The following is a 27,745-nucleotide window of genomic DNA, read 5'->3' on the forward strand; positions in this document are numbered from 1 at the left end:
ACTCTGTGCGACCCCATAGACGGCAGCCCACCAGGCTCCCCTGTCCCTGGGATTCTCCAGGCAAGAACACTGGAGTGGGTTGCCATTTCCTTCTCCAATGCATGAAAGTGAAAAGTGAAAGTGAAGTCGCTCAGTCGTGTCTGACTTTTAGCGACCCCAAGGACTGCAGCCCACCAGGCTCCTCCTTCCATGGGATTTTCCAGGCAAGCGTACTGGATTGGGGTGCCATTGCCTTCTCCTAGACAAACGAAAAGTCTTGAGAGTTTTTCTCATAAATACTGCTAAAAAATTTAAGGCATCTCAACAGGTCAGCTTATTTCATCTGTTAGAAACATAATTTGAATCTGCAACTGTTTCATGGCTAAAAATTTAAATAGAAGTTTGCTCCTGTTCTGTATGTATATATTTATATGTGTATTACAGATGTGTGATAATTTTTCTACCTTCTGATGGTATTTACAAAATTTGTTTGTAAAGATTTCTATTAAAAAAAAAAGATTTCTTTTTAATTGGGGCTTCCTTTGTGGCTCAGATGGTAATCAATCTACAATGCAGGAGACCTGGGTTTGCTCCCTGGGTTAGGAAGATCCCCTGGAGAAGGGAATGGCAACCCACTCCAGTATTCTTGCCTGGGGAATTCCATGGACAGGCCCCAGTATATGGGGTTGCAAAGAATAGAACACAACTGAGTGACTTTCACTTCACTTCCCTTCTATTTAATTGTCTTAAAGAAATTAAATATTTATATAAATCAAATATATTCTCAGAAATATAGAAACTAATTCAAATATTTCTGAAGGTCACATGATCTAGGGTAATCCTGATGGGGGAAGCTAGTTTAAATTTGCTGGTTTATTTAAAACAGGCATGTATTTAGAGTTATTCGCAATAAATACAACTCAGACATACAACTTTTATTCCACATAGGATTACTAAAAGTCAAATAAGTGCCTGTCACCTGTTAAAGATTTTGTTAGCCAAAAAGATAACCAAAGATGATGGTCAGTTTAACGTTTCACGAAATTTTCATGAATAATCCAAATATAATTGTTAAAAACAAGAAAATTAAATAGATGTAAGTAAAAGTTTACAAACGAACTTTTTCTTTTCTCTTTTTTTCTTTTTTAACTGTGCAGCTCCACTTACAGGATTTAGTTTCCCAACCAAGGACTGAACCCCAGCCAGGGCAATGAAAGAGTCCTAACCACTGGACTGCCAGGGAATTCCCTACAAATGAACTTTCGACAATAATTATGCTTTATGGTAGGTCTGGCATCTTTGGTGGTTCAATGGTAAAGAATCTTCCAGCCATTGCAGGAGATGTGGGTTTGATCCCTGGGTATGAAAGAGTCCCTGAAGAAGGAAATGGCAACCCACTCCAGTATTCTTGCTTGGGAAGTCCCATGGACAGAGTAGCCTGGAAGGCTATAGTCCATAAGGTCACAAAAAAGTCGGACACGACTTAGCAACTAAACAACAATGGTATGTCTACCTAAAAATAGTTTCCAAAATCTTTTTTGACAACTTGAAACCCTGAAATTATACTGAGATAAGTTAAATGATAGATATTCACTGAATATCTAGATCATTTCCAAATATGATAAAATACTGAAACATTAACTTCTGGGCATAGGTTTATCCACTTTGGCTTCCTTTACAGAGGAACTAAAGATACTTGGTTCTGCTAATAAATGTATTTTGTGCCACAGTGAAAAATTTACTATGAGGAAGAATAAACTTCCAGAAATTGTGAAATGTATTTATAAGTTTACCAGTCCACAAAATACTAATGTAACAGATTGCTTACTTCTTAGTTTTCAATAGGAATTAAGAATGCTAAAACACATGCATAATTAAAATTACTGGAAATAATATAAGGAACATCTTTATAAAAGAAAAGTAGTATGTGTTTATGGGTGAGAAAAGATACCTTTTGAATAATCTGCCTGGAAAGCAAAGACTTTGTGTCTTACCAAAATAATTTACTGTACTTCATGTTATGTTTATCTTAAGGAAATGCTCAATATTTTTTTTTCAATGAAAAATTTTATTTAGCTCAAATAAAATCAGACATGGAGCCCATTGCTTATTGAACTAAACCAGCACTGTCTTATCAGCTACAAGAGGGTTTTTTCACTTGATTTTTATTTTTCCAATTTGCCTGAAAATCCAATGAAGTTATCAAAATAAAAAGTAACTTCTCTTTATCAAACAGCAAAAAATTCATTACTCTATTCTATAACGTAATTGGAACTTAATACCACCCACCTCTCTTTTGCCAACTGTACAAAAAATTTTAACTTATTGTCAAATGCTGTTTTATTTATTGGAGAAGGCAGTGGCACCCCACTCCAGTACTCTTGCCTGGAAAATCCCATGGACGGAGGAGCCTGGTAGGCTGCAGCCATGGGGTCGCTAAACTTTCACTTTTCACCTTCATGCATCAGAGAAGGAAAAGGCAACCCACTCCAGTGTTCTTGCCTGGAGAATCCCAGGGACGGGGGAGCCTGATGGGCTGCCGTCTATGGGGTCGCACAGAGTTGGACATGACTGAAGTGACTTAGCAGTTTTATTTATAATGTGTACTTAGATTACAACATTTTAGTCACTAGAGTTATCATACTTATATTTGACAATTTTTAACAACAGCACTGCAAAATTATTAAAGAATGATAGGCACTAGAGGCCAATTATTTTAGACTATGCTTTTGATGAAGAGAAAGAAGAACTCTAAAATTATATGTAATGCCAAAAAATAAACACTTTCGATATGTTGAGGTTTTCAAGATTATTAGCAGGTTTATTTTTTCTCAAAAGCCTAGGCATATTTTTTTTAATAAATCTTTTTTTTTTCAGGCTGCTTGCCACTCTATTTTTTAATTGAAGGACAATTGCTTTACAGAATTTTGTTGTTTTCTGTCAAACATCAACAAGAAAAGTATGGAATGCTTCACGAATTTGCATATCATCCTTGCACAGGGGCCATGCTAATCTTCTCTGTATCGTTCTAATTTTAGTATATGTGCTGCTAAGGCGCGCACAAAAGCCTAGTCATATTTTTTAAGACAGTTAATCTGCAAATAAAAAACCCTGAATTTTAAAAGACTAAGGATTTAGGGTTTTTACAACTCTGTAACTTTCTGTGCTTGCCTTCAAAGTCTTTACATGTTACTTTGGTTAAATAAATATTTTCAACAAACTTACCCAAAATCAAATTCTAAATTAATTTTTTTTTTTTTACCTGGAACCAACTCTAGGATTTTCCAAAGGACCCCTAGAATATTTATTCTCTGTCCGTGTAAAAAGAAAAATGTTAAGCTAATTAGACTTATTTGATATTTTAAATTACAAAGGAAACACTGCCAAGTGATATTTAGCTTATCTTTGTAGGAGTACATTATTAGCCTAAGTGTTCCAGGAATTATAAACTTTCTATAAATCTGATATGCCTTCTATAAAGTTATCAGCCATAATTCTAGTTATTATCTTAAAAATATTGGGTGTCACAGAAATAATCAAATTTCTTTGTTGATTCCACTGTAATGAACTCTCATCAGATCTTCAGTTGTGGGCATTTTACAGTCCTTTGTCATTTACTTTTTTACTTTGTTGCTTTTGCGAAGATGAGATTCCTGGAAAGGACCTCATGGAGTGTTCTGGACCTCTATCATCACTGTCGAATTACAGGGTGTCACAACTTGGATGCACAGTATTTCACAACTGAAGAAGGCCCCACCTAACACCTGGCCCTGTGTAAATGTGGAGACCTCAAATTCCAATTGACTATGGAGAGAAGTAGGCAACATTGAGGTAGACTGCTTTCTTCCAAGAAGTCAGATTAAGAACGTTTCTTCCCATTTCTCCTTTCTTGCCTTACCATTCTTTTTCGAATTCTTACATGATTCTTCTCTCCACCTTTTGCCTTGCTCTAGCCTGGAATGATAATTCTTCACACATCTCAGGTCATTACAAAGAAGGGTAAACTGACTCTTGGACTGGCTTTGATGCTGGTGAGCTTGTCCTTTCTGGTTGTCATAAACTTCTCCCTGATTTCTAACGCCTCTGTTTCTCTGGAACAAGCTCACTGATTAAACATTTCTGGGGAAGGGGTACATAGTTACACAAAATATATAAACAAGTCAACGGGTTTAAAGACGCCCCCAGTTTTCTAGCTGGATTGGATCGTGGGGACCCTGGCTCAGGAGTACTCTCCAAACCATGACTATTATTTTGTTTCTAGTAATTATTATTGCCTCCCTAATAATCTGGGGTCTCCCAAAGTTTTAAATGCACGTAGGGAGCCGCTGATCAGCCAACAGATGGTTTCTCTCTGACTGAAAGGACGAAGAGAGAACAGAGGAATGGAATCAGCTCCAAGACATCACCTGACATCATCTCTTGTGACTACTACACTGAGAACAGAAGAGGCAATGGCGACTGAGGGTCATGTTGGTACTGGTGCTTTTTAAACATTTTTATTTATTTAATTTTTGGCTGCCCTGGATCTTCACTGCTACACGTGGCCTTTCTCTAGTTGTAGTGAACCAGGGCTGCACTCGAGCTGCGATGCATGGGCTTCTGATTGCAGTGGCTTCTCTTGTTGCAAAGCACGAGCTCTAGGGCATGTGGGCTCAGTAGTTGTGGCCCATGGGATTAGCTGCCCTGCCGCACATGAGATCTTCTTGGACCAGGGATCAAACCCACATCTCCCACACTGGCAGGCAGACTCTTAACCACTGAACCAGCAGGGAAGTCCAGTACTTATATTTTTGACCAAACCTTGTGAATGATCAAGACCAAGATCAAACCGCGTGAATGATCAAGAGAATGTTAAAAGGGAGAATTACTTCCCTGGCGGCTCAGATGATGAAGAATCTGCCTGTGGTGCAGGAAACCTGAGATGCATCCCTAGATCAGGAAGATCTCCTGGAGAAGGGAATGGCAACCCACTCCAGTATTCTTGCCTGAAGAATCCCATGGACAGAAGAGTCTGGTGGGCTACAGTCCATGGGGTCACAAAGAGTTGGACACGACTGAGCAACTAACACTGACATAAATTTGTATGACAAATATTGGAACCACTCCTGCCCAGGGTACCAGAGCAACAAACCAAAACTCAGTAACTTTGGTGTCTCTATTAGTGTTCTGCTTGACCAGAAACATAGTATATCTACTCGGCCAATCCCCAAACACTAAGCCAGCCCTGGGCTCTATACTCACTTCATGGTTTTTCATTCACTTTCTATTTTTCTCTTCCTTGTTCCTTATTGTTTAGTTCAGCCCCATTTTGCAGTTTTTTAGATCCTTGGGCACAAACACTGGTCACTTCATGAAGAATGAGAATATGTTTTAACACTTACATTTTCTTCCTTAATCTTTTTTTTTTTTTTGACCTGCTGCTCAACTTGTGGGATCTCAGCTCCTAGACTAGGGATTGAACTTGGGTGATGGCAGTGAAAGCATGGAATCCTAACCACTAGGCCACCAGGGAATGCCCCTTAATCATTTGTTTTTTAACAGTACTACTGTGGGCAGGAATCCCTTAGAAGAAATGGAGTAGCCATCAGAGTCAACAAAAGAGTCTGAAATGCAGTACTTGGATGCAATCTCAAAAACAACAGAATGATCCCTGTTCATTTCTGAGGCAAACCATTCAATATCACAGTAATCCAAGCCTATGCCCCGACCAGTAATGCTGAAGAAGCTGAAGTTGAACAGTTCTGTGAAGACCTACAAGACTTTCTAGAACTAACACCCAAAAAAGATGTCCTTTTTCATTATAGGGGATTGGAATGCAAAAGAAGGGAGTTAAGAAATACCTGGAGTAACAAGCAAATTTGGCCTTGGAGTACAGAATGAAGCAAGGCAAAGGCTAACAGAGTTTTGCCAAGAGAATGCACTGGTCATAGCAAACACCCTCTTCCACCCACACAAGAAAAGACTCTATACATGGACATCACCAGATGGTCAATACCAAAATCAGATTGATTATATTCTCTGCAGCCAAAGATAGAGAAGCTCTATACAATCAGCAAAAACAAGGATGGGAACTGACTGTGGCACAGATCATGAACTCCTTATTGCCAAATTCTGACTTAAAGAAAGTAGGGAAAACCACTAGACCATTCAGGTATGACCTAAATCAAATCCCTTATGATTATACAGTGGAAGTGACAAATAGATTCCAGGAATTAGATCTGATAGACAGAGTGCCCAAAAAACTATGGATGGAGGTTTGTGACATTGTACAGGAGGCAGGGATAAGACCATCCCCAAGGAAAAGAAATGCAAAAAGGCAAAATGGTTGTCTGAAGAGGCCTTACAAAAGGCTGTGAATAGAAGAGAAGTGAAAGGCAAAGGGGAAAACGAAAGATATACCCATTTGAATGCAGAGTTCCAAAGAATAGCAAGGAGAGATAAGAAAGCCTTCCTCAGTCATCAGTGCAAAGAAATAGAGGAAAACAATAGAATGTGAAAGTCTAGAGATATCTTTAAGAAAACTAGAGATACCAAGGGAACATTTCATGCAAAGAGTGGCACAATAAAGGACAGAAATGGTATGGACCTAACAAAAGCAGAAGATATTAAGAAGAGGTGGCAAGAATACACAGAAGAACTATATAAAAGATCTTCACGACCCAGATAATCATTATGGTGTGATCACCCACCTAGAGCCAGACATCCTGGAATGTGAAGTCAAGTGGGCCTTAGGAAGCATCACTACGAACAAAGCTAGTGGAGGTGATGGAATTCCAGTTGAGCTATTTCAAATCCTAAAAGATGATGCTGTGAAAGTGCTGCACTCAATATACCGGCAAATTTGGAAAACTCAACAGTGGTCACTGGACTGGAAAAGGTCAGTTTTCATTCTGATACCAAAGAAAGGCTCAAACCACTGCACAATTGCACTTATTTCACATGCTAGTAAAGTAATGCTCAAAATTCTCCAAGCCAGGCTTCAACAGTATGTGAACTGTGAACTTCCAGATGTTCAAGCTGGTTTTAGAAAAAGCAAAGGAACCAGAGATCAAATTGCCAACATCCATTGGATCATTGAAAAAGCAAGTGAGTTCCAGAAAAACATCTATTTCTGCTTTATTGACTATGCCAAAGCCTTTGACTGTGTGGACCACAACAAACTGTGGAAAAATTTTAAAGAGATGGGAATACCAGACCAGGGAATACCTGATCTGCCTCTTGAGAAATCTGTATGCAGGTCAGGAAGCAACAGTTAGAACTGGTCATGGAACAATAGACTGGTTCCAAATAGGGAAAGGAATATGTCAAGGCTGTATATAGTCATCCTGCTTATTTAACATGTATGCAGAGTACATCATGAGAAACGCTGGACTGGATGAAGAACAATCTGGAATCAAGATTACCAGGAGAAATATCAATAACCTCAGATATGCAGATGACACCACCCTTATGGCAGAAAGTGAAGAAGAACTAACGAGCCTCTTGATGAAAGAGAGTGAAAAAGCTGGCTTAAAACTCAACATTCAGAAAACTAAGATCATGGTCCCATCACTTCATGGCAAATAAATGGGGAAACAGTGGCAGACTTTATTTTTTGGGGCTCCAAAATCACTGCACATGGTGACTGCAGCCATGAAATTAAAAAGATTCTTGCTCCTTGGAAGAAAAGCTATGGCCAACCTAGATAGCATATTAAAAAGCAGACATTACTTTGCCAACAAAGGTCCGTCTAGTCAAGACTATGGTTTTTCCAGTAGTCATGTATGGATGTGAGAGTTGGACTATAAAGAAAGCTGAGTGCGGAAGAATTGATGTTTTTGAACTGTGGTGTTGGAGAAGACTCTTGAGAGTCCCTTGGACTGCAAGGAGATCCAACCAGTCCATCCTAAAGAAAATCAGTCTAAAATATTCATTGGAAGACTGATGTTGAAGCTGAAACTCCAATACTTTGGCCCCCTGATGTGAAGAGCTGACTCATTTGAAAAGACCCTGATGCTGGGAAACATTGAAGGCGGGAGGAGAAGGGGACGACAGAGGATGAGATGGTCGGATGGCATCACCAACTCAATGGACATGAATTTGAGTAAACTCCGGGAGTTGGTGATGGACACGGAGGCCTGTCGTGCTGCAGTCCCTGGGGTCTCAAAGAGTCGGACACACAAAGAGTCGGACACGACTGAGCGAACTGAACTGAACAGTACTAATCTGTTATAAATACTGAAGTAGTCACAGATTAAATAATGAGATGTGTTTTAAAACAATCCTATTGGATGGGGAAAGATTGACTAAACAGGATAGATAGATAGTATTTGGATTATTGTTGACACAAGCTAATGTATTGGAGAAGGCAATGGCACCCCACTCCAGTGCTCTTGCCTGGAAAATCCCATGGACGGAAGAGCCTGGTAGGCTGCAGTCCATGGGGTCGCGAAGAGTCAGACATGACTGAGCGACTTCACTTTCACTTTTCACTTTCATGCATTGGAGAAGGAAATGGCAACCCACTCCAGTGTTCTTGCCTGGAGAATCCCAGGGACGGGGGAGCCTGGTGGGCTATGGTCTATGGGGTCGCACAGAGTCGGACACGACTGAAGCGACTTAGCAGCAGCAACAGCAGCTAATGTATATGAGGGTTCATTATACTATTCTCTCCATTTCTGTGAATGTTTGAAATGGTCTGTTAAAAAAAGAAAAATAATATGGGGCTTCTTAACAGAATTTCAAGCCAGTCATGATCCGTCCCTCCCCTCCCTTTTCCCTCAGTAAATTGGGTTGACTATTGCAGCATCCTCCTCTCTCGGTAATGGTTCGTTCCACTCTTCCGCGGTCTTTCCGTGGTTCTTTCCTCCTAGTTCCCGCGCTGTCCACCTCCCCCCACGCAGTCCCAATGGTTTAGCCTGACTTTCCGGAGGAAACCCCGTGGGGCGGAGCAGGAGGTTTCTGCGAGTGGCCGGCAGTCCCCTCCCCGGAGACCACTTGGACCGCTCCGCGTCGGGGGGTGGGCGGGTAATCTTGGGGCAGGACGCGAGTCTTGGGCTCCGATTGGTCACTGCCGGAGTAAACATCCGTCTGGGTGGGGCGGGACCGGAAGTGGAAGGCGAAGGCGGCGGCTGAGGCGGCTGTGGAGATTCTGGACTTGTACTTGGTACCTGCAAGTGCCATGTGCCGGGCTGAGCCGCGCTGAGGGGGCCGCGGGGCGCTGAAGGGGACGGGAGGCTGGGCCATGGCTGGCGCTCGGGCCGCCGCTGCTGCCTCGGCGGGGTCCTCGGCTTCTTCGGGCAGCCCACAGCCACAGGAGCCAGGACTCGGGGAGCTGCTGGAGGAGTTCTCCCGGACTCAGTACCGGGCCAAAGACTGCAGTGGGACGGGCGGCTCTAAGGTGAGTACGGAGCAGCAGTGAGCAGAAAGAGAAGGTCCCTGCCTTGGGAAGTAACTGAGGAAAGGCTGAGGTCAGGGGTGAGAGGACGGAAAGAGAGGGAAGTTCCCAGAGTCTGGACTTGGAGAGTAAGGGTCCGGGTTTAAATATCGAAAAGAGGAACTGGGGTCAGAGTGAACCAAGGAAGGACGACATTTTGGTTTGAGACAGAAAGGTTGGAGGTCAGGGATCACCCCTGAGAGACCAAGTTCAGAGATTAGAGAGGGGGAGCTGAAGGGAGGGGATAATTCTCTTGCATCAGGTATGGGGACAAAAGCCCTCAAGTCTACTTTTTAAAGGCTAGAGGATTTCTGCAAGTCAGATAGAGATTAGAGTGAAGGTGCTGGAGGGCTGGTGCAGAATTGAGCAAAGAGGTAAACCGAGTTGTGTTGCCTCCTTAAACAGTCTCAGCATGACTTAGAATTGGATCCATCCCTTTATTTCCTTCTCCCATAGAGTAGGAAGACAAACCACACTCTCTATTCCTTTATCAAAAGCAAGTCTTAGTTCCTCTGTTTTTCTACCCTTGGGATTCCCTTCAGTCTCCTTATTGCTAGACCTGGAAAGCTTCCAGTGTGGTCACGCCATTTCCATCTTAGGCACTGCCTGGCAGTCTGATGGGAATCTTACTGACCCTACCATCTTTGATTCCTCACGTTCTTTCGGCAGGTTTAGCATCAGGTTTTCCAGTGAAATTCTCTTCCATGCAGGGCCATGAAACTCTGGTTTGGCTCCAGACCATCAGCATCACCTGGGGTGTTTATTAAAAATAAAGGTTACTTGGTCCCACCCAGTCCTACTGAGTTAGTATTTCTGAGGTTGGGAACCTGGAATTTGTAATTTTTAATAGGCTTCTTAATGATGTTCATGTCCCTTCAAGTTTGAGGATTCCTCATTCCTGTGAGTTTTTCCCACCCCATTGATCTTTTGGGTGGTTACAGGGTCAGTGGTTTTCCTGGGCCTCTTTTCATTTTACACACGCATGAAAATCAGTGTTGTAAAAAGTTATGTCTGACTTTCACTCCAGCTGGCGCTAAACTTTCTGATCTTTTGCAGGCTTGTTGAGATGTTGCGGGTTTTATGTCCTTCTTCTATGGGGCCTTTCCCGAAATTAGCAAAATAAGAGCAGTTTTTAAGGGAGCTGTTCCTTCTATTTCATAAGCAAATTGTAAGGAGACACCTTTGTCTGCAGCTTCTACTCATTACACTAATTAGAGCTTCTGGGTACTGTTTTATGACTGGAGAATTGAGAAGCATCTGGAGCCAAAGGAAGATAATGTATTGATGCTGGTTAAAATAACCTAGAGCAAAGGTTCTTAATACTTAGGGCCTGTGGACCCCTTTGAGAATCTCGTGAAAGGTGTAATCCTCTCTTTGGATGCCTAAGAAACACAGTTTCACCACAACATTGAGGGCTTCAGAGTCCCTCCCTGCCCCCACCAAAGTTTATTACATGGGTTCATGAACTGCACGTTGAGGGCCTATGACCTAGCAACAGGTCTCTTCCTTGTATTGCATTATAATTATAGAGGGAAAGGTTATTCCCAGAGATTTCTCCAGGGTGGGACCCGCCTAATTCTGAATCCCAGAATCTTCTTTATGTTCATATCTCCTCCTCTGTGCAGGTTGAACGCATTGAGAAGAGGTGTCTGGAGCTGTTTGGCCGAGACTACTGTTATAGTGTGATCCAGAATGTGAATGGGGATATCTGTGGCCACTACCCACAGCACATTGTGTTCCTGGAGTATGAGAGTTCGGAGAAGGAGAAAGACACGTGAGCATCATGTCACCAAGGCATCCCCTTCTGGGAAGGCCTTGACATCTCATCCCCAGGGTCAGGAAAGTCTGTCATTGGGCAAGGCAGACTCGCTTTTCCCAGATGTTAAGCCTTGTTGGCATCCTGATAGCACAGCATAGAAGAAGAAGCTGAAAGTCACAGTCCTGGTCTCCTATTTTACTCCCACCCTATCAGTCATTGTCCTAAGACAGCTGACTCCATGCCCCACCTCCCTAAACCTCAGCGTTTCCTTTTTTTAAGAGTGAGTGGGAGGTATGCTTTGCGGACATGCTTAAGGGTATGTACATGTATAGAGCTTAAAGGTCAAAAGCTTAAAGCTTGAGGTCAGTGTACTTGCTGACTGCATCACTAACTTGGGCAAGTTGTTGAACTGCTTTGGCTCTTAGTTTCCTCATCAGTCTCTATCTCTATTTACAAAAGTGACTAGTGCAATCCCTGCTGATAAATGGGACTATTCCAAGCTTGATGTGTGTGCTCTAAGAGTTAGAAATAAGTGCTGCTGTATATTGAGGACCTACCAAAGCCCGGGTGCTTTTCTGTGAGGTAACAGTTCACCAGGTACTAGTGACACAGAGCACCCAGCACAGGATGCAGCCCGTAGGCAGTAAGTAAACGGTAGCAGTTGTTGGCGGAGAAGGCAGTGGCACCCCACTCCAGTACCTCTTGCTTGGAAAATCCCATGGACGAAGGAGCCTGTTAGGCCGCAATCCATGGGGTCGCTAAGAGTCGGACACGAATGAGTGACTTCACTTTCACTTTTCACTTTCATGCATTGGAGAAGGAAATGGCAGCCCACTCCAGTGTTCTTGCCTGGAGAATCCCAGGGACGGGGGAGCCTGGTGGGCTGCCGTCTATGGGGTCGCACAGAATCGGAAACGACTGAAGTGACTTAACATAGCAGTTGTTGGACACTGATAAGTGATCAGACTTATTACTTATAAGGCTTATAAGTAATAATAAGTACTTACAAGAGGCTTATAAGGCTCTAGGAAGTGCTTTATGTTGATCTCAAAGTTTGTTCTGCTAGACTTCCTGCTTGCTGTTGATTTTAAGGGAATTCCAGGAGGTGTTGCCAACAATATCTGAAACTCTGGCCCCAGGGAAGCACTGTTATGAGAAAGGCTACAGTAGAGTCATTCTACGGGGTGCAGCAGGCCATCATTGCTCACAGCACTGCTCAGAGCTCACTGGCTAGAGATTCTCAGTCCTAGGTTCCAGAGCCACTGAATCAAAATCATGGCATAACAAGATGGCCCATACATACATAGAGGCTGGAGAAGTGCTGCTGTAGACAAGTTGGGGAGAAGGGTAGATCCTGCCTCGTGTGTGTGTTTGGGGAGACCCTGTGGTGGAGATGCCTTTCAGCTGGAATTGCACAGACAAGTAGAAATGTCCCTTAAATGTCCCTAGTTAGGGACTAGCTTGTATAGGGTCTTGATCATTGGTCCAAGGAGTGCAGACTTGTGGGTGTTAGTGGTTCTTGGGCTAGTACCCTCTGAGCACTCATTGAAATCACAGATTCCAGGGGCCCTAAATGAGAATTTCTACATCACAGAGAGCTTCCTAGATGACTCCTTTGCTATAACCTGGAACCACAGGGAGCCAGAGAGGGCTTTCACATAGACAAATTTGCTCATGTGTAAGATGGGAGACATGTAAGTGTGCCTTCTAACCAGGTCGAGGTGGCGTTCCCTGAGAAAAAGGAACTTACTGGGGGAATTAATTGTATGTAGATCATAGCACGTGTATGCCTGCCTCTTCTTTCTATCACTGCCAGGAAGCTTCCACTTTGCCTAGCAGAGTCTCTCTTTCCAGGCCAGGACCACCACAGTATATCGCTAACCCTAGAGGAGTTATAGTCTGTTTTTACTTTTCACTTCTTGCAAGGCCTCAAGGTGATACTAAGTGGGCCATGTCTGTTGAAGAGGGAATATGTGCATGTGTAGGTGAGAAGAAATAGAACTTTTTGCTTTACATGCCTGGATTTGGTGTTACTATGACACTAGTTAGACTGAGTTGCACAGGGTAGAACTGGATTCAGGAAGTGGTTTGGTTCTATTAATCCACCTCCCCAGTTTAGCCCGTCATCTGGGAAGAGAAGCCTGGATGGGGCTGTCTGAATGGCCAAGATGTGTGTTTATCAGCAAGACAAACTGCTGCCATGGGCCACATCTCAGGGATCTAGTTGGAGACCCTGCCAGAGATATGAAATCCTTACCTTTAGGTCTGGTCGGTAACACAGACCAATAAATGAGCAATGATTGTAACAAAGGCCAGAATTAGGGCAGGTATAGGTGAGGCATTGGGAGACAAAGTTAAAATCCTGCACTTGATAATTCCCACTGGTATGTGAGCGTAGGGTAGGGGGGTTCCCTCATACCACTGATTTTCAAACATCAGCTGTGTGTTCTACAATTCAACTCAACTCTGACACCATCTACCCAGAGATAGCTTCAGATCTTACAGGTTAAGGGCTCAGTCCCACAAGACAAACATAAATACATAGCCCAGTTTCATTCCTTCGAATAAAAGTATCATGTGTCAGACACAGCCCAGTGCTTAGCATGTTAAGAGAAAGATTCTAAGGCCAAGAAATAATAAAAATAAAAACAGGAACCACTGAGAACAGAAACTGCATTGGTTCTTTGAGTAGGGGACCCAGGACAATAAAGCACCAGCTAGCCTAATGAAAAAAGTGTGCCTTCCTCCACATAAGACTGCCCAGAACCCTGAGGCTGAAAATGCTGGCATGTTCTCTCCTTCGTTTTTGTGGAGCGTTTGTTGAATGGAAGTATTTAGCCTGGGAGACTCAAATGCGGTTTCAAGGCATTTAGAGCTGCTGGTGTGAGCTCAGAGTCAGTTAAAGCAGTGCTGGGACTTCCGAGCTCCCAGTGCAGGGGGCCTGGGTTCAATCCCTGGTCAGGGAACTAGGTTTTGCCTGCCATAACTAAAGATTCCCACATACCTCAATTAAGATCTGATGAAGTCAGATAAATAAAAATAACTTTTTTTTTTAACTCAGCAGATAGTGCTGATCTCATCTGTGCAAATGACCTGGGGCCACCAAAAGGTGGGAGGAAGACTAATGTAAGCAGTATTATGTGTATTTTGTTTTATATTCTCTTGGCATCTGAGTTTAATTAGGCAATTATTTTGAACTCAGTTGCCTTTTTATTTCACAGAATGAGGGAAAGGTGGTAGAACTTGGTTTCCAGTGAGCCATGTTTTTTCTAGGGCCTGACTGATTGGCCTGTGCCAGCTTCCCTGGTAACTCAGCTGGTAGAGTCTGCCTGCAATGCAGGAGACCCCAGTTCGATTCCTAGGTTGGAAAGATCCCCTGGAAAAGGGATAGGCTACCCACTCCAGTATTCTTGGGCTTCCCTCATGGCTTAGATGGTAAAGAGTCCACCTGCAATGCGGGTGACCTGGGTTCCATCCCTGGGTTGGGAAGATCCCCTGGAGAAAGGCATAGCAGCCCACTCCAGTATTCTTGCCTGGAGACTCTCCATGGACAGGGGAGCCTGGTGGGCTACAGTACATGTGGTCGCAGAGTTGGAGATGACTGAGCAACTAAGCATAGCACTCTGTACATACTGTGAAGAGGCACTCCAGCCTTCTTCCTTCCTTCAGAAAAGAAAAAAATCTTGGTCGTAAAAATAACATGGGGACTTCCCTTGTGGTCCAGTGGTTAAAACTCTGAGCTTCCACTGCAGGGACCACTCACTCCCTAGTCAGGGAGCTAAGATCCTGCATGCTGCACACTGCAACCAAAAAAACAGAAAGAAAAAGAGTCTTATGTAGTCACTTATCTATTTGAATTATGGTAAAGATGTAATAAATTTGTGATTTAAAACAAAATGCTTAATAAAAATGGGGAAAAAGTCTTAAATCATACCTTACAGAAACATACACCATGGAAAGTTTAAGTCCTCTTCCTTTATCCTCTTGTTTTCTTTCTACAATCACCAAACTTGGTCCAAGTTATTTTTTTATTATTATTATTTTTTATGCTTCCTGTACCTCTAACCTGTATCCCTAAATAAGAGGATTTTTCACTGATTATTTCTTCAAATAATTTTTCTCTCCCTCTCTCTCTCCTCTTTCTGAGACTCATATAATGCAAATGTTAGTACATTTGATGTTGTCTTAGGGGTCTCTTAAGCTCCTCTCATTAAAAAACTTTTCTTGCTGTTCTCATTGGGTGATTTTTATTTTACTGTCTTTCAGATTGCTCATCTGTTCTTCTGTATCATCTGATTTGGTATTGATTCCCTCTACTGTATTTTTTATTTCATTTCAGTTATTCTATTATTCGAATCTAATTGATTCTTATTTTTCTGTTTTTTGTTTTTTTTTTCCCTTCGATTTTTTGGATTGGAGAATAATTACTTTACAGTGTTCTGGTGGTCTTTGCTTTACATCAGTGCAAATCAGTCATAATTATATATGGTGGCGTTAGTGGTAAAAAGCCTGCCTGCCAATGTAGGAGACATAAGAGATGCTGATTTAGTCCTTGGGTGGGAAAGATGCCCTAGAGGAGGAAATGGCAATCTGCTCCAGTATTCTTGCCTAGAGAATCCCATTGACAGGAGCCTGGTGGGCTACAGTCCATGGGGTCACAAAGAGTCAGGCATGACTGCAGTAACTTCGCGCACGTGCATGCACAAACATATGTATATATATCTCCTCTCTCTTGAGCCTATCTTCACCTCTACATTCCACCCTTCTCGGTCGTCACTGAGTCCCAGGCTGGGCTCTCTGTGTTATACAGCAGCTTCCCGCTTGTTATCCATTTTACATGTGATAGTATATATATGTCAGTGCTGCTTTCTCAGTTTGTCCTACACTCTCCTTCCTGCTGTTTCCACCAGATCATTCTCTATGTCTGTGTCTCCATTTCTTCTCTTAAATAGGTTCATCAGAACTGTTTTTCTACACTCCATATATCAGGTTTTTATTTGAAGACCTTGTTGTAACTTCAGTTTCAAATGCTCACTTGATAGTAGTTATTTTATTAGCAACTAGGTTGAGAATATATCTATGAAGGCTACTAAGAAATCAGCAGTGTTTTCAGAAGACTATATTTTTATTAATGCCAACAGAATTTAGATATGCTTAAAAAGGTACCAGTGGTGTTTAGGAGTCACTGAACTTACTCATTCTGAAACAGTTATTTGTGTGCACATGTCATGCAATGACACTAGCAGGACTGGCATGTAGGAGGGATGATGCCCTTGGACTCAGCCTGGAGACTCAACCCTTGTAAGGAAGGAGCTTGACTATCTTCCTTTTCCTCCATTACTCTGCATAATCGGGAGAGCTTCCCACTGTTGAACTTCCTGCCTCCTGTTTCTCTTGGAACCAGAAGTTCTTACTGGCTGATGTGGAGCCTTTTGTTAAGACTCAGTGGGTGAATCTGTGACAGTAGACCCTTATTTTAAGGGTGTGCTATAGGTGTGACTGACTTAAACTCATTTCTAAATGTGTTTTTTTGGTGTGTGTTCTAGAAGCTATTTGTGGCCTTGAGAAGCTGGGTGTGTTAACTTCCATGCTTCTCAAGGCCACAAATAGCTTCTTTTTCACCACCTTTGCTCCAGCATTCCCTGCCCTGTTGACATTTTAGACTGTTAGTGTTGGTTGAAATGTTGATAATGTATCAGAGGCTCATAACCATGTGGAATGTGAACTTCATCATATCCTGCCCTCTGAAAGATCACAAAGATGGCCCCGTTATTGCCAGAGGGTCCTCAACATATTTGTCCTACTTTTGGAGTGAAAAACTGAGCACCTTTTGATCTTAAAGGTTTTGAAATCAGGATGATTTCAGTTTTAGTACCTATAATCTAGCTTTTTTTTTTTCTTTTCTTGAAAAGCTTAAAATGTCTGTGATCTAGAATTTAGGAATCTGAGCGTTTATTCGATTTGAAATGAATATTTACACACACACACCCCTAGCGTGGCTTACACAGTACTCATGCACAAGCAGCCTGACCTACCTCTCTTGCCTTGTGTTAGGTTTCAGAGCACCGTGCAGGTGAGCAAATTGCAGGACCTCGTCAATCGCAGCAAGACAGCCAGGTGCAGAGGACGGTTTGTCTGCCCAGTGATCCTGTTCAAGGGCAAGGTAAGACCTCCCCATAGCCTCGCTCTCCCTCCCTTGGAGGTACCTGGCTTAATGCAGAGTGTACAGTTGTCTCAGCAGTGGCCACAGGACTGGAAAAGGTCAGTTTTCATTCCAGTCTCAAAGAAAGGCAGTGCCAAAGAATGCTCAAACTACCGAACAATTGCACTCATCTCACACGCTAGTAAAGTAATGCTCAAAATTCTCCAAGCCAGGCTTCAACAGTACTTGAACCATGAACTTCCAGATGTTAGAAAAGGCAGAGGAACCAGAGATCAAATTGCCAGCATCCATTGGATCATCAAAAAAGCAAGCGAGTTCCAGAAAAACGTGTATTTCTGCTTTATTGACTATGCCAAAGCCTTTGACTGTGTGGACCACAACAAACTGTGGAAAAATTCTTAAAGAGATGGGAATACCAGACCACCTGACCTGCCTCTTGAGAAACCTGTATGCAGGCCAGAAAGCAACAGTTAGAACTGGACATGGAACAACAGACTGGTTCCAAATAGGAAAAGCAGTGCGTCAAGGCTGTATATTGTTACCCTGCTTATTTAACTTATATGCAGAGTACATCATGAGAAACACTGGACTGGAAGAAACACAAGCTGGAATCAGGATTACCGGGAGAAATATCAATAACCTCAGATATGCAGATGACACCACCCTTATGGCAGAAAGTGAAGAGGACCTAAAAAACTTCTTGAGGAAAGTGAAAGAGGAGAGTGAAAAAGTTGGCTTAAAGCTCAACATTCAGAAAACAAAGATCATGGCATCTGGTCCCTTCACTTCATGGCAAATAGATGGGGAAACAGTGGAAACAGTGTCAGACTTTATTTTTCTGGGCTCCAAAATCAGTGCAGATGGTGACTGCAGCCATGAAATTAAAAGACACTGACTCCTTGGAAGGAAAGTTATGACCAACCTAAATAGCATATTATAAAGTAGAGACATTACTTTGCCAACAAAGGTCTGTCTAGTCAAGGCTATGGTTTTTCCAGTGGTCATGTATGGATGTGAGAGTTGGACTATATAGAAAGCTGAGCACAAAAGAATTGATGCTTTTGAACTGTGGTGTTGGAGAAGACTCTTGAGAGTACCTTGGAAAGCAAGGTCCAACCAGTCCATCCTAAGGGAAATCAGTCCTGAATATTCATTGGAAGGACTGATATTGAAGGTGAAACTCCCAGTACTTTGGCCATCTGATGCGAAGAGCTGACTCATTTGAAAAGACCCTGATGCTGGGAGAGATTGAAGGCGGGAGGAGAAGGGGACGACAGAGAATGAGATGATTGGATGGCATCCGACTTAATAGACATGAGTTTGACTAAACTCTGAAAGTTGGTGATGGACACGGAGGCCTGGCATGCTGCAGTCCATGGGGTTGCAAAGAGTCGGACACAACTGAATGACTGAACTGAACTAAACTGACAGTTGTCTTGTTGCCAGACAAGTTAGGGTGGTTACGGGGTGCCTGGTGTGGTGGGAAGCAGGCCAGAGAATCAGACCAGTTCCAAAACCACTTTTTTCAAGGGTGATTCTAGGTAGGCAAGGGATGGTCATAGCGGAGGACTCCACCCTGTGTCCTGGAGCCCTGCTGCCTAGGTTCTGATCCTGGCTCTGCTGCCTCCTGCCTGTGCAAGACCTCCATTTCCTCCTCTGTCAAATGGGAAAAATAATCGCCTACATCACGAGTTTGTGAATAGATTAGATCAGATAAGTTGTTTGTCCATCCTTTCAGTAGTGTAATTTACCAAGTATTTATTGAATATGTATCATATTCAGGCCTTAAGGTACCTCAGCATATATGATAAACAAAAATTTGCACCTTTATCAAGCTTATATTCTATTGAGTGTTGTTAATTTGGTACCTAAATAGGGTCTCATTTCACCTATTTTTAATAATCCTTTGATGTATTAGATATTCCCATTTTGCAGATGAAATGAAGGCTCAAAGTGGTTAAATAACTTCCCCAAGTTTACTTTACACAACTTGAGAGCTGAGATTTAAACTTACTGCAAAACGCCCTCAAGTTACTACACTGTAGCTTGGTGCCACATAGTGTGGTATCAGAGGAACCCACTAAAGACGGGCAGTGGTGTGGACTGACAGGCATGGCCTCATTAAGTGAGCGGGACTAGGCTACGAGCTTTGGCAGAAGAGTGGGAGGGTATCCCAGGCAGGTAGCTGCCTGGGGCGTACAGTGAGGCAGGCATGAGAAAGGCTGGGAGACGACCTGATGGGAGTGAGGTAGGTGGCGGAGCTGAGGATGGAAGGGGCTGAATGCAGGAGGCTGGATGCTGGCTGAGGTGTTTGCATTTGCCAGACAAGCCTCTGTGACTTCCGGACAGGGAAATACAGAATAAAATATCATTTTGAGAAAGATTAATCTAGAAGAAGCAGACCAATAGCTTGGAGGAGGGGAGGAGAGCAGAAATGTCTGCCCTCTCTTCTGTTCATCTGGTAGGTGCCTGTGTGCGCTGTGGTCCTGGCGCCTCTGGGACTTTAGTCCATTCTCCTAGCATGCAGGCAAGGGCTGGGGCACAGCACTGGGAGAGAGAAATGCTAGCCTGATTCCTCTCCTTTTGTGCCTTCATGTGACAGGAGGAGATAGGAAAGGAGAAGCAGCCACAGACTTTCATAGGGTAGGTCTGTTTCCTCTCCTGTGCCAATCTTTCGTAAATGGAGGAAGGGCAAATGTGACAGGTGAGTCAGGAAGCCGCAGACTTCATAGGGTTGGTCTGTTCTAGGGGAAAGTATGTCTGCGAGTAAAGTTCCAGAAATTGATCTTCTCCCATCCAAGTACTAACCAGGCCCGACCCTGCTTAGCTTCCGAGATCAGACGAGATCGGGCGCGTTCAGGGTGGTATGGCCGTAGACAGATCTTCTTAAAGCTTACTTATTCCCACTAGAAATTATGTAGGAAACACTCAAACCAGTACTTCCCACAGTGTGTTCTATAGAACAGTAGTTTAAGGATATGCTTGTGCAAAGCATTCCCTCTCAAATAAGATTGAGAGACATCATACCCTAGATTCACCCTGACCCCCAAGCTCCAGATACAGGAGGTTCATTGGCAAGTGTACGTCAGTGTAGGAAAGGCTCTAAGAAGTCCTGAAGCAGAGGAATCTGTGTGGTGTTGTCCTTTCTCACTCTGCAGACCTTGAGAAGGGAGTTTCCAGAATGCACTTGGGAAATTGCGGTGAGACTGAGAGAAAGAGCCGCGAGGCAACACATTTCAGAGGGAGGGTGAAGAGTTGGAGGGATTTTTTTTTTTTTTTTTGTCATACCCCAAGGCTTGTGGGACCTTACTTAGTTCCCTAACCAAGGATCAAACCCAGGCCTTGATCGACAGTGAAGGCGTGAGAGCCCTAACTGCTGGACTGCCAGCAAATTCCGTTTTGGGGGGCAGGGGTGGTATTATTTTGAGGAGGCTTTGACGCTAAGGGCTGTACCATTGATCCTGCTTTCTTCTCCCTTTGCACCTTTTTGTCTGTTGATGTGATCCCATTGTGTTCCCTGTAGCTTCCCCTGACTCAGTCGTGTTCACTGGCTTAATACCTTCTTATGTACATTTTATTCCTATTGTGTTTGATAGGAATAAGTCTGCTATCTCCTCTCTTCTGTAATCCCTGTGAGGACAGAAGCCGTGTCTTATTACTGCTATCCTCCCAGTGTCTAGCAGCTGCCTACCCAGCTGGTGTGGGCAGGCTCTCTAGGAAGACACTGCTGTTGGGTTACACAGTAGTGGGCTCTGTGCTGGGTTGTAGGGGGACAGGTGACCGAGACAGTCCTGTCACCCTGGAGCTCAGTGGGTGGGGAAGGCAGACCTATGAACTTGAGGATCAAGAGATGGGGAAGAACAGGAGAAGGTCTTCTGTTGTTTGGTGGGCATCTTGTCCTCAGGGGGGTCTCCCAGCAGGCCCTAACGAGTTTGGTGACAGCAGTGTTTGCTGCCAACATACCCAGCCAAGCTGAGCCGGGGAATGTATGCTCAGAAGTGCCGACTTCCTGCTTCCTTCCAAACTCAGTCCGTTGTGGCTAGGGCAGCTTAGGAACTAAACGTCTGATTTTGTTTCATTTCAGTTAATTTCCATTTTCTGATTGAAGCAATGTAGAATTTTTTTCGATTAAATACAATTTTCTTTTGAGGTAGGACTACATTACCCTTTAAACACTGAAAATAAAGCATCCTACTTGTGATGTGCTGTAATTATAAATACATATTGGATTTTGAAGACTTAATCCAAAAAATGTAAAATATTAATAATTTAAAAAGTGATTATATGTTGACATAGTAATATCTTGGGACATATAGGCTTAACTAAGATATATTATTAATTTTTTAATAAAACTCAGTTCAAGCATTTAAGAGTAAGCTGTTCTCACATGCCATTTTCTCCACCATCACTTGTATCTGGTTTTTAGAAAATTAAAATTGGAACAGGTCTTCTTTCTCTCTGTTTCCTCCCTTAAGAAATGGGGAGCAGAGATCAGCTGCTTTTATTCTACGTGCCAAAGTTGGTACTAAATTTATAAATCCTACAGAGCCATCTTCCTCATGCAACATTAGAGGCCACCCCTAATTAGGTAAATGGATAGCTTTCAGAGTGTATCCTGCTTTTTCAGTCAAGAGTTAAGCTTGAAGTATGGAAATGGTGGCCTGTGCATTGGAGCCGTGAAACCCAGGAGCAAGGTCAGACATGGACCCGCCCGTGGGGTACGGCTTCCCCCAACTCCAGCACTCAGGACCTTCCTGTGGAGGTTGGTATTTCACTTGGGAAGCCAGCCAGCTTGCCCATCCTCCTCCACCTGATGAGTCCCCTGGGCTGGGTGTGGCTGCCTCTGAGACCAAAAAAACAGGGACAGATCAAGGGGATTTGGGGAAATTGGGGAGCAGAAAGAAGAATCTGAGCCTTGAAAAGAGCTCAGAGCTCAACAGCTCATGAGGGGATATGTGTCTGCCTGAAAAAGATTTAATAGAAATAATAGAAGAGTGAGATTTCGTGCCGCAGCTTGAATGATGGAGGGGGACATGGTAACATGTGCTGGTCAAACTCAAAACAGCCACCACCCCCCCTCACTTGTTTGCTCAGGAATCAGACCTCCCCCAATACCATTGGAATCTTGAGGGTCCTCAACCCGAAAGTGGACACTCCGTTGCTGCAACTCCTAATTACTGGGCTGGTCTTTTCCAAGTAGAGGATGTTATTTGAGGCTGGAAAGGGATCTGTGGATGGACTTGGAGATATAGGTAAACTCTGGCATGTACATTTTTATCCGGAGACAATTTGTCATCATCATCAGATTTGCAAAATCCTTTTGGACCCAGAGAAAGTGAAACATTCCCCCATAGAGTGCATCGTGCTCAGGCTAGCAGGACTCTCTGCCCAAGCCCTTCTTTACAGGCTTCCAGGACAGCCCTACCTCAAATGTGTTCTGCCCCCAGCACTGGCAAAGCACCCCCCGGATTGTAGCAGGTTGCTCTTCTATCATTTGCCCCCTGTTCTAAGCTGCCAGTGATGACCTGCCAGTTCCTAGCAAGCCTCTTTCCTGTAATAGCAAAAGTGTTTCTTTCCCACTGTCTTACAGGTGGAGAAGGAGACGCCCTCTGGCAATATTCTACAATCTTCCAGGGACCCTCCTTATACTGCCAGGCTGCATGACCCATTCAGAAATGTCCCCCCCCCCACCCCCAGTTTAATCTCCCAGCCACCCTCACTGCCTCCCTCAGCCTGTAGCTAAACCCTGGGGTCACCAGATCCCAGATACCTCTTCCCATTCCCCCACCCCTCTTGGATCTCATCAAACACAGTTTATAAAGATTCAGCCTTAGAATCAGATAGTGAGAGGCTTCCCTGGCGATCTAGTGGTTAAGAATGTGCTGTGCAATGCAGTGGATGTGGGTTCATGCCTTGGTCTGGAAGTTGGAATCCCACACGCTGGAGAGCAACTGAGACCTGACACAGCCAAATAAACTTTTTCTAAAAAATTAGATAATGAAGTTCACACCTATTGCCTGGTTTCTAGAATTCTAGCTCTTGTAATGCTGCTTCAGTGATGAGCAAAGAGTAAAAGCAAAGTTAAGCACAGTTACAGTTACTACATTCCTTTAGTACGTAGGAGAGAGAAGGTAAAATTTCTTTAAAAAAAAAAAAAAGCCCCCAAACATTTCTCCCTTAATTGACCCTCCTGCTCCAGGAAGGTTTCCCTTCCCTGCACTAAGCAGTTGCAGTGACAGCACAGACGCTCTGGAGGGATGTGGGCTCGGTCAGATCCCTGCTTATTCCTCACTGTGGGACCTCAGGCCCTACTTCATCTCCCTGCACCCATTGCTCTTTTCATCTGTGAAGCAGCAGCAGTGCCTGCCCCCAGCCACACTTCCCTTAAGGGCTTGTGAAAACCCAGTGGAAAGGTGTGTTTGTGTTTCACTCACATGCTGACATACACATGTGATAATCGCCAGGTCTTAACCCAAGTAAGACCACTTGTATGTGACAACCACTGAGTCTACTCATTACCATTAGTGACACTCTGGTGCCTCTCATTTGGGAGAGAGAACCCCTTGACAGAGGCTGTAGGTTAAAATCTAGGCTTGCTTCAGAGAGACTGCTGTCACAGTGGCCCTGATGCTGAGACTTTGGGCAGTGCTCATGCACCCATTTTGCTGGTCTGGAATGATCAGAAGAGTTCCAGGGCTTCCCCCTACTGTGTGCACTTCAGAAAACCACCTGACTGTTGGTCAGAGGGTACAAACTTCCAGTTGCAAGATGAATAAGGTTTGTGGGTCTAATGTACAGCGTGGTGGTTATAGTTAATAATTCTGTATTATGTACATGAAAGTTGTAGAGAGAGATGGTCTTAAATGTTTCCACCACACAAAGAAATGGTAATTATGTGACCTGATGCAGGTGTTAGCTAACTCTGTGGTGGTAATGGTTTTGCAGTATGTTAGTGGTCTTGCCTGGAGAATCCCAGAGATGGCGGGGCCTGGTGGGCTGCCGTCTATGGGGTTGCACAGAGTCGGACACAACTGAAGTGACTTAGCAGCAGCAGCAGCAGTGATACAAATCAGCATGTTGTGCACCTTAAACTTACACAATGTCATGGGTCAATTATATCTCAAGAAAGCAGGGAAAAGTAGAACCAAAAAACTCCAGAAAACCATCTGACCCTGAAAATGTGGTTTCTCTCCCAGCACATTTGCAGGTCAGCCACACTGGCTGGATGGGGGGAGCTGTATGGACGCACTGGCTACAACTATATTTTCTCAGGTGAGCACTGAGCTGCAGCCTCTGTAACTAAGAACAGGACCCCAGTCATGGAGAACAGCTACCCATGGCCACAGCGGTGGTGGTGATTATGGGGGTGGGCAGCAACCTGGGGTGGGGGGGCAGGAGTGTCTAGAGCCCCTCCTCTCATCACCTGAGAAGATGCTTATGGTGAGAAGAATGCCAGGCACGTGGGGCATCCGGTCCTGGGAAAGGGAGGAGCATGGTCCTTGGGGTGGAACCAGGGGTAGACTGGTCAAGCAGCCCTTGCATGGAGCCCCTGCCATGCCCCAAGTGCTGACCACAGGTTCCTCCCACAGGGGGTGCAGACGACGCCTGGGCAGATGCAGAAGATCTCACGGAGGAGGACTGTGCTCTTCGGTCAGTGCCAGGCAGTTATGGGTCTGGGCTTGGGTGAGGGGCAGGTATCTGACCAGTGGTGGCCATTTTCTACTGATGGCCGTGACATCATCAGTGGTCCAGGTGAATGGATTGGCTTCCTTCGTCCACATCCCTGAAACAGTTGTTGAAGTCCACCCCATAGCCTCACCCGCAGCTGATTTGATGAACTGCCTGAGCAGTCTGTCTTTATCCGGGCTGCTCACAAGGACCCCAGGGAGAGTGCCCCAGTCCTGGGGTTCCTGGCACTGCAGGCCCAAGACGTGGTGCAGACATCTGTGTATCTTCAAGCCCCATGGTTTCCAGGATGTTGATGTCCAGCCTACCAGGTGATGCCGGACACACCTGGCCTGAGGACTAGTCAACACATCGGAGATGCAGGCACCAGAAGTTCCGCAGCTGTGTGATTAGTGCCGTAAGGGAGTACAACACAGAGGAGTGCTTTAGGTCCCCTGAAAGGGATGGAGGGGGCTGGCTCCCACTCTTCCTACCTCCTTTCTAAATACTTTTTAGAAAATGACAGTAATGGTACTTTGGGAAAGCTCCTTTGCATGGTCTGTGCCACATGGAAAGTCTTTAACGGGTGTCAGGCATCTCTGGAATGCACATCAGCACCCTAGTCAGATCAGCTGCCCAAAATCACAGCACGGAGCTTGAAAAGGCATCTCGCTGTGCCCAGCTTCTGCCTGCTGGTTCCACAAGCAGCAGCTCTGGCTTGCACACAGGAATGTTTGGCTCTTGCCCCGAGATCAGACGACCTCTGCTCCAGCCAGGCCGTCTTCCACACTGCGCACTGTTCTTGGCGAGGCATCTGCTGGGTTCAGCAAAGCAGTGGGCATTAAAAAAATAAATTAACGGTGACTGTTTATTTGTTCTACTTTTGCCTTTATCTGTATGACTGATCAGAAAGCAGCCTGGGGATTAGGAAAATCTCATCTTTCTCTTTGCTTCAGAGGCCTTCTAAGGAGAGGGAATTCACTTGCTAGTATTTCACAATTAGTTGATAAAATAGCTGTAAAAAGTCCATCTCCCAGTGAGAATTCCAATCTGTTACATTTTGAGCAAGTCATATGGCTAAAAGTGGTCATAAATGGGGAAGAGGGAGGAGGGTAGAGAGAGAGAAACTCTAATGGAAGCTCAGAGACTTGATCAGCCACCAGCCTGCTGCTTTTTAGAACTCTGAGATTATCTTGAGTCTTCTGGCTTAATGTCAAGCCGCACCAGAAAGCCCTTTCCTGCCCCTGCTGCATATTGCTTCTCTTTGAAATGTGTCCCAGAGAGCAGAATAATCTCTTGGAAAGTCACCTTCCCTCACCTTCACTGGGACTGCTGTCCCGTCTGGCCCTCCCAGCCTCCCTCTCCTGGAGAAGGGAAACAGAAGTGCTCCTGTAGCACCTAGACTTCCGGGAATGGACACTCAGTGGAGTTTCTCCCTCTGGCTGTCTGTTTCAGAAGTTCCGACACGCATCTCTTTGATAAGGTCAGAGGCTATGACATCAAGCTGCTCCGGTACCTGTCAGTCAAGTACATCTGTGACCTGATGGTGGAGAACAAGAAGGTGAAGTTTGGCATGAAGTGAGTGCAGGGCACCCCCCTCCAAGTGGGTGGAGGCCATGTGTTCACAGGCTCGTGGGCTCGGGGATGGGGCAAAGCAGTCACCAGGGCGCACTGGGTGCCAGGCCTTGAGCATCCTCTCCCTATATCCTCACACAGCCCTCCCTGTGAGGAGGTTCTTGTATCCCCCTCGTGCAGGGGAGAAACAAGCCAGAGAGGTTAAGTCATTTGCTCAGGGTGGTCCAGTAGGCACCGAGAGAGCCGCCAACGTCTCATGTGTACTCTGCTGTCGCTCCGCCATCTCTGGTGGATTAGCATCTCTTTTAAAGTGGATCCAAAAAAACAGGGTGGATCCAGAAAATCAGTATTCACTCAATTTTTATATCCTGTATGGACCAAGTATTCACAGGACAAAGAAAAATGAGAAAAAATGGAGCCTGGGTTGGGGTGATGAATTTGGGGAATTTTCCCAAAGTGTAGCTTGTTAATTTTTTTTATAATACTGACCTTTAATTATGCCATGTTTGTCTTAGAAAATAAGCCACACTTATAAGTTACAGCTCAGCTGTCTGTAGGTCCCCCTGCCCCTCCATCATCTGTCAGAGTAGACCTCTGTCTCTCAGATGCTGCTGGGGAGCATCCTCAGCCGATGCTGGAGAAGACAGTGGAGAGGAGAGTCCCCCTCGGGGCCCCTCCTGAATGGTGTCTCTGCTTCCTTCATCTGGGAGGCTTATAAGGATTGTGGTTCTGTGGCTTTAGGTCCCATCACAAGTGCTGTGGTATCAGGGAGAGTCAGCGCTCTCACCTGGTGACTTCGGGTAGGCGGCAGAGAGGTCCCATTCTTAATTGCTCAAAGTAAGCCTGACTGAAGGGCCTCATCCCAACTCAGAGGGGTTTCTGTAGCAGAAGGCTTATCCGAGCTGTGGTGACGCTTGTGGGGAACGGCGTGCGTGGGTTCTGATGCCGTAACACGTTGTGTCCTGTCTTGTAGTGTCACCTCCTCTGAGAAGGTGGACAAAGCCCAGCGCTATGCCGACTTCACTCTCCTCTCCATCCCGTATCCAGGTAGGGGCTCCTTCCAGGGTCCGGTCAGGGGACAGGCTTCCCAGGACTGGGGCTCCGAAGGCCACCTGCAGGCCCCGGCCACTTAGGTGCTCAGGTGCCCTGGAGCTCCCCGGGAGCATACACTGTCGCTCAGTGTAGGACA

General features: G+C 44.6%; 1 protein-coding gene and 1 non-coding gene across 6 annotated transcripts in view; one reads left to right on the plus strand and one right to left on the minus strand.

Moving 5' to 3' along the window:
- Nucleotides 1–2,934: 2,934 nt before the first annotated feature.
- On the minus strand, nucleotides 2,935–3,041 carry LOC113881075. Its single transcript, XR_003507929.1, has one exon. It is a non-coding gene; the product is annotated as a U6 spliceosomal RNA (small nuclear RNA).
- Nucleotides 3,042–9,052: 6,011 nt separating this feature from the next.
- MTMR14 (myotubularin related protein 14) overlaps nucleotides 9,053–27,745 on the plus strand; it is a 44,679-nt gene continuing 25,986 nt past the window's right edge. For 4 of the 5 annotated variants that reach the window (XM_027522195.1, XM_027522198.1, XM_027522196.1 and 1 more), the window contains exons 1-7: nucleotides 9,053–9,358; nucleotides 11,020–11,168; nucleotides 17,208–17,316; nucleotides 24,513–24,588; nucleotides 24,906–24,966; nucleotides 26,437–26,559; nucleotides 27,530–27,603. In XM_027522195.1, coding sequence (XP_027377996.1) covers nucleotides 9,203–9,358; nucleotides 11,020–11,168; nucleotides 17,208–17,316; nucleotides 24,513–24,588; nucleotides 24,906–24,966; nucleotides 26,437–26,559; nucleotides 27,530–27,603 — 748 coding nt within the window. In that variant the 5' untranslated portion in view covers nucleotides 9,053–9,202. The remainder of the gene's footprint in view (nucleotides 9,359–11,019; nucleotides 11,169–17,207; nucleotides 17,317–24,512; nucleotides 24,589–24,905; nucleotides 24,967–26,436; nucleotides 26,560–27,529; nucleotides 27,604–27,745) is intronic. The other variant, XM_027522197.1, reaches the window with a different exon arrangement.

This window comes from Bos indicus x Bos taurus, chromosome 22 (assembly GCF_003369695.1).
Source record: "Bos indicus x Bos taurus breed Angus x Brahman F1 hybrid chromosome 22, Bos_hybrid_MaternalHap_v2.0, whole genome shotgun sequence".
Lineage (NCBI taxonomy): Eukaryota > Metazoa > Chordata > Mammalia > Artiodactyla > Bovidae > Bos > Bos indicus x Bos taurus.